This window comes from Erpetoichthys calabaricus, chromosome 5 (genome assembly GCF_900747795.2).
Source record: "Erpetoichthys calabaricus chromosome 5, fErpCal1.3, whole genome shotgun sequence".
Taxonomy (NCBI): Eukaryota; Metazoa; Chordata; class Cladistia; order Polypteriformes; family Polypteridae; genus Erpetoichthys; species Erpetoichthys calabaricus.
In genome coordinates, this window is record NC_041398.2 from 94,450,965 (window position 1) to 94,464,534 (window position 13,570).

At 37.6% G+C, this 13,570-nt stretch overlaps 1 protein-coding gene across 5 annotated transcripts in view; it reads left to right on the top strand.

The window, feature by feature from the left end:
* Positions 1 to 13,570, top strand: part of ldb2a (LIM domain binding 2a) — a 450,850-nt gene that overhangs the window by 291,547 nt on the left and 145,733 nt on the right. For all 5 annotated transcript variants that reach the window (XM_028801779.2, XM_028801781.2, XM_028801780.2 and 2 more), the window contains exon 3: positions 9,212 to 9,384. In XM_028801779.2, the coding sequence (XP_028657612.1) occupies positions 9,212 to 9,384 (173 nt within the window). The remainder of the gene's footprint in view (positions 1 to 9,211; positions 9,385 to 13,570) is intronic.

Sequence of the window (13,570 nt, forward strand, 5' to 3'; positions counted from 1 at the left end):
TGTCAGGCCTGAGAATTTTGTAAGAATTGAACGGCTTCCACTTGGGGCTGGAAACCATGGATGATTATTCCTAAACGTTATAATCATAAGCACATTTAGTTTTTACTGATTAAAGATGCCAATAAGCAAGAGTTGTAGAAGTGAACAGCACCCATAGGGCCTCCTCTAAAAACAGGTGTTTTGTCTACAGGTTGGACAGCTCCCTTCCTTTCCTCTTTGTCTAACACCATCTCTATTTCACCTCTCTACTAATCTGTCATCCTCCTTTTGCCAGCAATTCTCGTCTTTTTTGTCTCACTTAATTTACCTCTCGGAGGAATGGCCATTTGTAATGATCTTTTAAAAAGATGGCAAGATAAAACCGCATTAGTTTCAATTATAGTGATAAGGAAGGACAGTTGAAAAGAGCAGTCTAAAGGCAGCCATAGATCATTACACTAAAAATGGAAGTCTAGAGTCTCAACACCAAAATGTAAGCTGAAACCAAGCCTTTTTGGCCTTCGTTATTTAATATTTCCTTTGCCAAGAGAATCAAAGCTCAGACACTTCTTTGTTGGTCCCTCCATGTTTTGTAGCAAAAGCGTGTTGTTTATAAAAGCTATAAGCAACAAATAAAACAATGCAAACAGCCAAAAAATGAAAAATAAATCAGGACTGCAACTTTTGTTTTTGATACCATTTAAATCCTAACTAACAGTTTCTGCTTCTACTCTAGTTTGCATTACCTGCCATCCATACTCTCTTTATCCAAAAACAACACTTTCAAACATGGCTCCTAGGCTGCATGTCCTTTCTAATGTGTAGCCAGAACCACACATTACATCTGTAGACCTTCATGATGACATTTGTTGCCTAGGAGGATGTAAAATAAAATTCATCAGTGATTCATCATTTTCAGCAAGTGGGGTGGCACCAACTCAGATCACACTAGTAGTCGTCTAGTCATTCCAAACACTCTTATGTCCTCTGTACATCTAATGGATATCTCCTGGAAAGCTACATCAAGGAGACACTCTGGCCTTTTTCTAGAAATTTCCTGTTCTCTAAAAAATAATTAAACTGTTGTCCTCTCTCTGATCGAATTAAACCAGCCAATTAACAAATACAGTAACTTCAAGGCAAGACAGAAAGCTAGTGGAAGGATGTAAGTGATATCTCAATCAGCTCAAACACTTTTTTTTTGTTACTGATAAACATACATAGCAAAATCGCTGGTGTTAAATTAATTTTAAAATAACCATTAAAATTGTATACAGTATATGTAAAGAGTTTTTCCATCCTCACTCTTTAAGTGTTAATTTAACACCAGTGATTTTTGCCATGTCAGTATTGTGTATATTAGTAAAATCTGCAGTGGAGAAGCTAGAGGTCCCAAGAGGCCCTTTTGCTTTGTATTATTGGGTCATTTTTTTATTGCTTTAAAAGTGTGCCACAGTCTTCGTTTTATTCTGCCACAGTATAATTAATAAATAAGGCATCTTTAATTAAGATTTGTCTTTTTTAAACAATCAACTGCTGTAAGGATTTTGTAATATTACATATTTAAAAGCCTTTAGCTTTTATTTAGTTCTTTTTTTATTTTTTATTTTATTTTTATTTTTTTTTGAAAGAGCAAAAAGCAGGCCACTAAACACCGAGTCCTTTCCAGTGTTGCTCTGAATGGAAGTGATCCTCATTGTTTAGCTGCTGCTCAATATGCTTTGTCAGCAATTATCCAAGTGTGGCTCTGGGTGTTACTCAATCAGCCTTTACAGCTCCCAGCTGCTTCATGCTCACGCTGTGAAACACGCAGCCAGCCGCTATTACAGTTACTCCAAGCAAAATTTCACAGTCTTTTGGCTCAAACTGCTGGCAACCTTCCTGAGGACTCTGAGGAAATGATTCCATAAAGTGGCATAAATTAATGTGACTAATTAACATGATGTTAATTATTTGTAAATTGTGTGTTTGGATACACATTACTTGAGAGGCATATGTTCTGTTCTGTGCTAACTGAAACAAGTGACTGTTAATCCTGTCAATTTACTTTTGCTTTTTACAGTCCTGTCATTGTGTATAAGCCTAAAAAAGTTAATAAACAGTAGGGAAAAAAATTAGAACAAAATCATCTGTTTTAAAAAACAATTCTGTACCCTTTCTGTTTTACTTTGTTTAATTAAGCATATATCTAGCCATTTTTCAACAGGGGTTTGCAGAAAGCCAAATCCAGTCCAACAGAAACATAACCCTTCCTGGGGACACCAGTTCCCAAAGGACAAGCTCACATACAGTACATTAAATCAATTTCACTTCCCCAGTTAACCTAACATGCACATCTTTAGGAGGTGGGCAGAAATGTGCACCTAGAAAGAATGATGCTGGAACCAAGCCAAAAATTAATAAATCAAAATTAGGCTCCTGCAGTTGTGAAGAATCTTTGCTAACCACTATGCCATTGTGGTGTGTTCACTTAACAAATGCTAAGGTATGTTACTTCATCTTCTGCGGCCATATGTTCCTCTACAGGATTTCAGGGAAGTGAGGACTAAGCCCAGACTTGTAGTATCTCATGTGAGTTGGGCATAATTTAAAGTGACCAATTAACCTTAAGTGCAAATCATTGGGAGGCTGGAGGAAAGATTCTGAGACAGTAATACTACCCTACCACGTCCTTCTCATATTGTTTGTAGTGAATTTGCGATTAGTTACTGTGATGCTGGGAGTCTCACTTGAATGATAATGCAATAGGTTGTGTGTGAAAAAAGAGTACCTTGAGTACTAGCATGTGTAGTTATATTTATAGGGTGTGATTAACCTCCTTGATGTTAACCCTGACAGTTACACGACCTCTGAATTTTATTTTATTACAGTTAACCCCAAGTCAGGTTCAGGGTGATGTGTAATGATTTGTTTTACAGTGTGAAGCCTGAAAAGCTTTAAGGATGGTATTCTGCTGCCATCTAATGGATGAAATAACATTATGCTGAAAAAACTAACTCATCAATATTCATTAGTAGTGGCAGAGCCTTCAACCAAAAATACAATGGCAAAGGAAAAGCTGTAAAGCCAAACTGAAACTAAATAAATGCTCTAATCAAGCAAAAGTGACGTTAACACAGACAATGAAACTGACATTTGTTCAGTAGTTTCCAAGCGTGCCAGTTTTCAGTGATTTTGTTATTTGGTGTTGGCTTATTGCTACTGCTGACAATTCTGCACCACCTATTTCGTCCATTTATTAAAAGGCCTGGTCTAAAGATTTCTTTTGATCGACAAAACAGCACAGGATCCTGGTTGGCAACCCCCCAGTCACCCAACACACAGTCTAGTCCCACCATCTGGAAATGACCATCTTTTTGCTGCAGCCATGTGTTATGTGGGCATCCCCTTGGCCTGATCAGGCCACTCGGTTCCTCAGTATTGAGGATTCTGTAATCCAGATCACCCTCAGGGAATCGTGCCACATGGCCGTAGTGCCGTAATTGACGCTCCCTCACAATGCAGGTAATGTGCCTCATTTGGGCCTCCATGAGCAACCGCTCATTTAACACAAAGTCAAACAAGCAGTACCAAAAGAGTCCAGTGTTTGTCTCAGGTTACTGGATAGCGTCCATGTCTCACAACCATATCACAAAACAGGGAGCACCAGGACTCTAAAGACTTGGAACTTTGAACTTTTGCAGAGATATCGGGAGCACCACATACTCCTTTCCAGCAACGTCATGACACCACCACCCCCCACCCCCCATCAGAGACATTAATGTCATGGCCAAGGTAAGTAAACCTTTCAAAGATCGACAGACATTTCCTCCGCAAAAAGACACACTTCTTGTGGATGTGCCCAAGAGTTCATTAAAGGCCTGGATCTTGGCTTTTATCCAGGGCACTCACAAGCCCAGACACTCTGACTCCTCACTCAGTCTAATGAGAGTGAGCAGCAAGTGAGACCGGTAAGAGGTTACAAGTAACAATTGTATAGATGGTTTTGACATTTTATCTTATCTTAAAAAAGAACCTCAGAATTTAATTGGTACCTTTTATGTTAGGTGCATATCATATGTTATCTGATAACACAGTCCATCCCATGATACACACACCAGCAATCCTTCATATCAAGTGAATTTAAATAACCAGATAACATGGTATAACAAGATACTTTTCACTGGGGTGGCATTCATTTTCACAGTATGTTCCCACTCCACTTACAGGATGCAAACTCAGGTCAATACTCCCCACAGAGTGAGGAAATCAAATATTTTAAGTTGAGCCAAATGAGAACTCCATTGGCTCAAGTGATTAATTGTACTTCTGACAACAAGGATGTGTCCTCTTCATAGAGGTCTAATACCTTTTGAAACCAGCTACAGTAGCCAATTGTATATAGTTAGATAAAACTACAGGGCCACTTTTCTTCCTTTAAACAAATTAACTTTGTATAAATAGATAATTCATAAACTGATATAGTAATAAAGAGTGCATTATCATGTAATAACTATTATGATGTCTTCTGCATTTTTTTCACATAAAAATTTGGTTTGATTTTATAATACCTGATTTCAAATGACCCTTTGCTAAAATGAGCACTGACCTTTTTCATGTTGATAATACAGTAAGTAGTTCCAAAGTCTGAATTTGTGGTGAGCATTTTTGCTAGCTGCCTTTTTAATTTCTTGGAGACACATTTCATAATGACAAGACTTATGCTGATCATTATTGAAAGGATGAACAGGAATTATCTTTGGTCAGTGCTATCTTTTGCACAGTTGCAACAAAATTAATATTCTCGGAAAATGGATTTTGTCAAAGATGAAAAGAGAAACTGCTATGAGTGAAAGCAAAAAATCTATGTCAGATTATGCTACGTGAAGCAACAGTCAGCATGACCATATGCATTGTCAACATCAAAGTTGTACTTGTATCAGTGACCCTCTTCCACTTATTAATCACACTTATTTTCATCATCAGTTCTAATAAATTTCCTACTTAAAATATGGATGGGTTAACAAACATTGTTTGTTTGGTCTGCTGAAATGAGCATTCTGACTCATATACTTTGTTCAGGCCGTACAAGATATAATACTGGCACAACCTGTGGTCAATATGCTGTATTAGCATCTTGTCGGATCATAAATATAAGATTCAGTGCCAAGAAAGTAAGTGCTGGATACATTATCTGAGATCAATCTCATTTCTCTTGGTGCCCCTTGATGTCTTAGAAAAAATTACATCAATAACACACTTAATATGATAAATGTACCCTTTTGGAGGAATTCATTTATTAGAATGTAATTTTTGCAATTTTAAATATCAATTTGGCCTTTAATCACTGAATTATCAAAGTGAATCCTTTGAAAGTTAGTAACCTAACCATAAGTCCTGGAACATAATAAGCCAGTAAGGGTAACACAATTTCAAAAGAACTGTATTTTTTGAGGTTTTGATATCGGCCTGTCTTGAGAAAACCTGATGATTACTGCTGCAAACATTAACAATTTCAACAAATAAGTTCCTTATTTTCAGTTTTGCTACTCTTAATCAGGTTAAGTGGCATTGTTGCTCTGAACTCCCAAGACACTAATTCAACATAACAGAAAAAGCACAGACAAAAAAATCAATCCTTGAGGATTAACCATTCATTGAGTAGTTCTAGTCATTTTATGTTGACAGAATGTAGCACTTGCCATTGTAAAATGTGTTATATACACTGCAAAAGAGAATTTAGGGACAATGGTATTTTGAAATTAAGACTAATTTACTAAATTGTTTCCTGGTACATGATGTAAACATTCTGAAGTAAGAAGAGCTGGGAGAAAAGACGTGCATTTGCAGATAGACTGTAGGAGGAGAGGCCCTTGGTTGAGGGTTCATACAAGTGAAGCTGCTGCATATGAGGGGATTGCATTTTAGTCCAAAGTAAGAGCACATTGAGAAAGGTACAACTTTAGCTTGTAGCCACATTTTGGAATCAAGACATACTTGTCCTGGGGACAGAAACTCAAGTTTTTTGTATAAAGTTGATTTAGCCAAGACAAACAAGATCTGCACTGCTCACATCGGCATCTTGTTTCTTTTTCACACGGCCATTTCTCTTTGTGAAGGACATATACAGTACAGAGATATGCAAGCAACATTACCCAAGGATTTTGCATTTTAAATTGTACGAATAAAAGCATGTATGTGTAATGCATGGAGTTGTTTTTCCACAAAGAGTTGTGACATGAATCCATTTTGGGATTAGCAAAGACAGTATCTTGGAATAAACTAAGAATGCAGTTGACAGCAGTCGCATGAGTTTGATATATCAGTAATATGAAGGTACAGCCAACGGCTGTTAATTATTGATGAGCAGAACTGAAACTCTGTGGGTTTTCCTAAAATGGTACTTAGACCGAGGCTAGAATTATAATGCTCATAATATAAGTGACTGATTTCTTTTTTTCTTAATTGAAGTCATTGTGCTGTATTTCTTTTTTTAAAGATAAAAGTTCTTTCAATAAAGTAAATTAATAAAACTAGGGCTGCCACCAAGATCTTAGGCTTCTTTGTCATTTTAGAAGGACAATATGAATATTGTATATTACTTTGCTGATAATGAATATGTTAAGTGTCTTGCTCTGTACTTCTATTGTGATTCGAGCCTATGTTTTTAAAATAAATATTGCTAATACTTTTACCCAAGATATCTTTATAGGAAGCTAATTTGGCTTCTTCAACAAATTGTTGTATTAAAGAGGATTGCAAATTAAACTGATATGAAAAAACATGCATGCAGTATTTCACACATTGGAAATATTGCATGAAACATTTTGTGGCTTGGCAGTTCCTGTTCTTTATTGAATGTTATGCTTATGTTTTGTAAAATTCATCTCAATAATATTCATGTTCATATTCATAGCTGGCGGCACGGTGGCGCAGTGGGTAGCGCTGCTGCCTCGCAGTTGGGAGATCTGGGGACCTGGGTTCGCTTCCCGGGTCCTCCCTGCGTGGAGTTTGCATGTTCTCCCCGTGTCTGCGTGGGTTTCCTCTGGGTGCTCTGGTTTCCTCCCACAGTTCCAAAGACATGCAGGTTAGGTGGATTGGCGATTCTAAATTGGCCTTGGTGTGTGGGCGTGTTTGTGTGTGTCCTGCGATGGGTTGGCACCCTGCCCGGGATTGGTTCCTGCCTTGTGCCCTGTGTTGGCTGGGATTGGCTCCAGCAGACCCCCGTGACCCTGTGTTTGGATTCAGCGGGTTGGAAAATGGATGGATGGATGGATATTCATAGCTTCAGATGTTCCCTATATATGTAAACATGTCATGCTTTTGTTTATCGTCCTGGTATAATCTGTTTAAACATTGGATGTGTGTGTTTTTTTTGTTGTTTTTCTATTTGTTTTGATTATTTTTTTGTAAATGTCCACTGACTGACATTTTGTTGTGTGTTTTCTTGATGGGGACCACCATGTTGCTAACAATGTAGTTGCGGGTTCAATGCACTTCAATGGGCTGGCAACAAAATGAGTGACATTATTACGTTGCAGTAACAAAAGCATGGCAGTTACACATAAACTTACATTCACATTTTGCACTAAATATAAAGAAATACTGAAAGGAATACAGTCATCCCTCACCTATCGCGGGGGTTACGTTCCAGAGCCCCCCCGCGATAGGTGAAAATCCGCGAAGTAGCGACCTATATTTATTTTATTATTTATACATATTTTAAGGCTTTATAAACCCTTCCCACACTCTTATAAACCTTTCTCACTCTCTTGTTAACCTTTCCCACACTCTTATAAACACTTCCTATGCTCTTAAACACTTCCTACATTCTTAAACACCACAGACCAACACTGCACACTGCACGCAGCGATCCTGTCTGCACTCGCTTTGTGAAGGGGGGCAGCTGAACTCACGCTGAGCAGAAATGGACTTTGTGCTGCTTCTGCCAAAATGCCTGCTTGTCGCTCTGCGCGTTCAGAAGGAGGAGGAGTGGGGGTGTGTGAGGGCTGAACACACGATCGCTCAAACCCCCCTCCCCGGAGGCGCAGTACGCTCCTGCCACTTCGCATTGTCAAGGGGGTGGGGAGCTGAATGAACGCTAAGGAGAAGTGGACTTTGTGCTGGCTTTGTACTGCTTGTCGCTCTGCGTGTCAATAATTTTAAAGCCTTGTATTTTCCTGTCTCACTGTCTTGTCTTGCGTGAAGTTAAAATGTTTTATAATAGTGAGATGTTACTCATATCCTTAGCCCGACATCCACATATCATATGTGTTAACAAAGTATGTTTTTTAAGTTTACATGTGTTTAAAGCATGTGGGATGGGTATTTTAAGGCTTAAACTATAAAAATGTTTATTTATATGGTCTTTCTATATCGCGGATTTTCTCCTGTTGCTGATGGGTCTGGAACATAACTTCCGCGATAGGCGGGCAATCACTTGTATTTAAAAACCCGCGAAGTCGTGAATCCGCGAAAAGTGAACCGCGAAGTAGCGAGGGATTACTGTATTAGAATTTTATTTGGCAGAGACTTAGGCATGGATTTAGATGAATTTGGATTCTAATTTTTGACTTGGCTTATGTTTCTAGATCTCATGAACTCTAGTCAATTGACTTTTGCTTATACCTGAACCATTCTCTTGTTTTGTCTTGGAAAAGCACATTTCTCTGTTTCTGCAAAGAAAAATTTGTATAAAATAAAGATGGTGGTGAATGGAAAATGCTTGGAAACACATATGTAAAATGACGATAAACAGAAGGTTCCTATATCTGATTTTGGCTGTTAACACGATCTGAAAATATATGATCAGAGCCCTTCTTTATGACTAGTAATTCAGCATCTTTTGACCATTGTGTTTACTGAATTTATAAAAACACTTGTGGCACTTAGTCATTGCTAAGGCTTGTTTGTAATTTTCGCCTGTTGTGATTACTACAGATCATCTTTTTCTCCATTTGGTTGTTACAGTTTCTCAATTCTGCTATCATTTGTTATCTATCACTGTGGTTAATCTAGCTTCAATGTACTAAATATGTTTTTTCAACAAGTGTCATATATATATGACATGTACATCATCAAATCCATGGTTTGAAGGAGCATATTTTTTCCTTTTGTTTTTATAAAAAATAAACATTAAGTTCAGTTGTCTTATCTGCTTCTGAGAGCTTGTATAAGTTTCATGAATACTAAAGAAAAATGCAGTCCAAGTTTGCACCACATGATCCTCGAAATTTACTTTTATTTTCTGCAGCTATTGGAAGAACACTCATCCCTCGATATTTCAGCACTGTCTTTGAAGGAGGTGTTACAGATCTGCATTACATTCTGAAACACTCCAAGGAATCATTCCACAACTCATCAATCACAGTGGACTGTGATCAATGCACCATGGTCACCCAGCATGGAAAGCCAATGTTTACAAAGGTAACAGTTCTTTTTACATTTCCCTCTAGAAATTATTTAAAGAGCATCAAGGATACATTTTGAGAATTGTCATTGATCTGACTTCGCTGAGTGGTGTGACTGATACTATTTTTAGTCTTGGGCCACCAGGTTTGATATGTGGCTGTGGTACATTTTATGTGAATTGCAAAGAGACGGGATGGAAAACTGAGTGAAGAGCAGATGGAATCATTCTTGAAATACCTTGTGAGGTTAAAGTGCAGCTAAATAGTAATATGATATAGTTCATAATGTCTGTGCCATTTTTGTATTTTTATTTGATCCATTATGGCAAATACAGTTATAGGATCTGTTGTATATTCCCATTTTGTACTTGCATGTGTAAGTATAATATTTACCATATTTGTACGTAATACTATTACTCTAGCTAGACATTTTTGCAACCACTTTGCAAGGAACTGAAACTTTAAAGGAATCTCACAATTAAATTATTTTTTTAACTTTTACCATCTTTAAACATCCTCTAAATCCTGCCAGTTTAGCTGGTTGTAGCCCATCATTGTGGAAAATTGAATCTTGCTGTGATGTTGATAGGATTAATGTATTGATAGTGTGATCCCTTTTCATCTCAGAAACTAAGCAAAACTTAGGCTGTGAGGTCCTACAGAGCATCTCTTCCACAAATAATTACAGCTATAGGAGTAAATACAACATATACATATATTCATTGAAATGATGTCCCACTACAAACTTTGTATATTGATTTTTATTTGTTGAAAGAAATCAAAAAGCAAAAATGTATATTTGTGAAGTAGATACCATGCTGCAAAACCATTTTTCAGTCTTTAATCCCAGCCCATATGCCCAATGCAGCAGAGTAAGCGGTTTAATCCTATCAGTGTTCAGGTAATCAGCATATTCCTTGTGATTGATTAATATACATTATAAAAAGTTAATTTATGAAAATGGGTGCCTTACTGTACGAATTGGATATGTTTTATGTGATTTATATATTATTGTTTAATTGTACGGCGAAATACAACTATAAATTGATTATTCATCAAATAGAATTTAAAGAAGAGGATTGAACTTCATGAAAGGATGTTTCTTTTAAAATAAGGCAATGTAATAAATACTCCACACTGAAATATCCCTTGAAAAGATTCACCATTGAATAGGTCATATATGTAAAAATTAAAACTTTAACAAATAACATATTTGCATATCCCAATAGGTTTGTGCTGGCTCTAATAGCTTTCACAGACACCAGATTTTGGCTCAAGTGATTTCAAAACAACAGCAATTTGATTAACTTTTGTTAGTTGTTGATTGTGTAAAAGGAGGAGGAGGTTGGGAGCTTGCGCTGATAGCGCGTTACCACACCCACCACATGATAACACCTGGATTGGGACCCGAGTGCAGCGGGTGACACCTCAGCACCACACTGGAACAGTGTGAGGTTTTTTTATGGTGGCTGGTGTAGGGTCTATGACTAAATGTAGTTCAGATTTCTTTAATATAACATTTTTGAAAAATTATCCAATTAAGAGATAAAGTTGAAGTTTACAGGTAAAATGGTTGGCTGCAGCAGACAGTGATGGTTAGCTGGTCATTGCAGTACAGTACTGATAATTATGGTGTTAGAAAGATTTTGAGTGATAGTAATGGAGTATTGAGGTTGTTTTAGTGTATGTAAATGCAGAATTCACATTTATTAGCCATACGCATAACAAATCACAGGTCTGCGCTTAGGGAGCTTGTTTGCCTCTTCATTTTATTTCTAAGTATGTCAGGTTGTTTGTATATGTTTTACTTTTATGTGTTATGTGTCAGCCAGGATTCTTCCCCTGGCTGCTTTTCAAATTTATTTGTCTTTTTTGGTCATGTTTGATTCATTTTCTTGTATTAATATTGTTATTTATGATGATTATTTTAACTATTTAGTTTTTTTTTTATTAGTCTTGTGTATTATTCATTTTATATGTGTTTATTTCTAATATGTTTGGTGGGTGTTTCCCCAAGAGGTGAGCTCCCCTGTCCATCTCCATCATGGGACTGTTCTCAACTCTATAAAAGCTAAGATAACGTAACATATACTCCTTTGCAGTACATTATGTGTATATGCTAGGTTCTGGTGAGTTATTTTTTGATTATTGCTGTGTAATGTATTTTTGAGTTATTTGCTCTGTTTTTTTACTTCTCTTTGGGAATTGTGTATTTCATACTTGTTTGCCATTGTGACATTTCTGCTCTTCTACAGAGCATTTTGTGTAACAAAGTTTTTATTTTATGAATATTCGTTGTTTAACAATTTTGTTACACAAACCAAAGGTTGATGGATCCTTTCACAATGAACACAAAGATCATTTAAAATGAGCGAAAAGATCATTTAGCTTACCTTTTATGTTCTCAAACAGTAGGAGAACTGAGTTGTTGCAACAGAGTTTTGTACAGACTGCCTCCAAATCTTGTACAGTATCAGGCAGAAGCTGTGTATGTGCAGCTCTTACTTGTACTTCTGGTGACTTGACAGGGGCAGTAAAGAGAAATTGAAGATGTGTGGGTCAAGAGCAGGCCAAGGTCTGATACCAAGAAAAAAATGGAACTCAGTCAAAAAGCAGGCAGAAATTTGTTAACTGGGTAAATTAAGTTTATCTGTCAGAACCACAGGAGTCAACCTGTTGTGGAATATGACCCGGACACAGACAGACGGAGAGCATTTTAAGTCAACCACACGTTTATTATACACTACTATATACACTTATCGTGAGCACAACCCAGTGCCTCGGCACCAATCTCCCCTTCAGTCCTTGGCCACACAACACAATGCCTTCAGTCTCTCAGGTCCACCTCCATTCCTCTTTTCCGAGCTTCGTCCTACTCCTCCCGACTCTTGCCAATGAATGGAGGGAGGCGGCCCCTTTTATACACCCAGGATGGACTCCAGGTGCATCCCGAGGAGCTTCTGTAGCCACACCCCTGTGTGGCGGAAGCTCTGGCTGTGTATCCGGAAGTCCTCCGGGTGTCCCCAATCCTCTTCCCCCCAGCACTTCTGGGTGTGACGGAAGTGTTGAGGTCCAGGGCTCCCAAGGCATCAGGGTGCCCCCTGGCGGTGACCACGGGCCCCTACAGGGTAGAGCTTCCATGTTCTGTACCCGTGGCCCCCAAAGCAACCAGGGCAGACGCCCCCTCATGTTTTGGAGAAGGCACAAGCCCTCCTCCGGTCCTCCTGGGCATCCCAGCCAGGCATGAACCCCAGCCGGGTGCCACACCTGTAAACCGGTGTCCTGATGAAATCACAAACTAGCATGCTTCAGGAAATTCTGGGATTGGTTCCTATGGTAAACTCTATATACAATAGCCTAAAATGGCAGTGTCCATCGCAAAAACATAATGACATTGTGGCAAAATGTAAATAAATTTTGGACTTTGCAACAAAGCAGTATACAGTGCATCAAAAAGGACCTTAAGTTCATAAAATCAGAGTGTTGATAACCCATATTCAATAAATATATGGTTAGCCAGAAAAAAATAAAAGTTGAAGTAACTTCTCTCAAGGTAAATTTGAAACAGTCAACTAATGCATAGAAAGTTTCTGTTTTAAGATAGATGAGTTTGAAAATCAGCCAGTGGTTATTGGTGGGATTTTTTTAAATCAAAGCACTTTGTACAGCACACCTTATTAGAGATACAGTATCTCAACAAAAATTGCACTTGCTTGTCGAATGTCCTTGAAGAGTATGTGTGCCAAATTGCAATGAAAAATTGGTTCACTGACAGCTGAATTTTTTTCTTTCAGACAGACATGATAATGACAATAGTTACTTTTCCCATTATATGTGAACACACCAAAACACATACAGTAGACATTCATGTTAAAGACTTAAATATTTACTAAGTTGGTTCCTTGAAAACTCAAAGCCAAGTGTTATCCAGTGAGCGCAATTTATTTTGAATTCAGCTTTTTTAAACCTTATAGTATCTGTCTCCAATCCTCTCATCATTAGCATTTTATTAACATTTCCTATAGTTTACTCTTGAGGATTCCATTTTCTGTACACATGAAAACTTTAAAAAAAAGGAGATGAGAGCATTTGCTTTATTCCTTTTCTGTAAATTTTATTTCTCTCTTAATGTCCTAATACTCTTGGCCTTTTCTTTGACCACTGTTTTATTGTTAAAATACTGAAAGAACTTCTTGGAATTA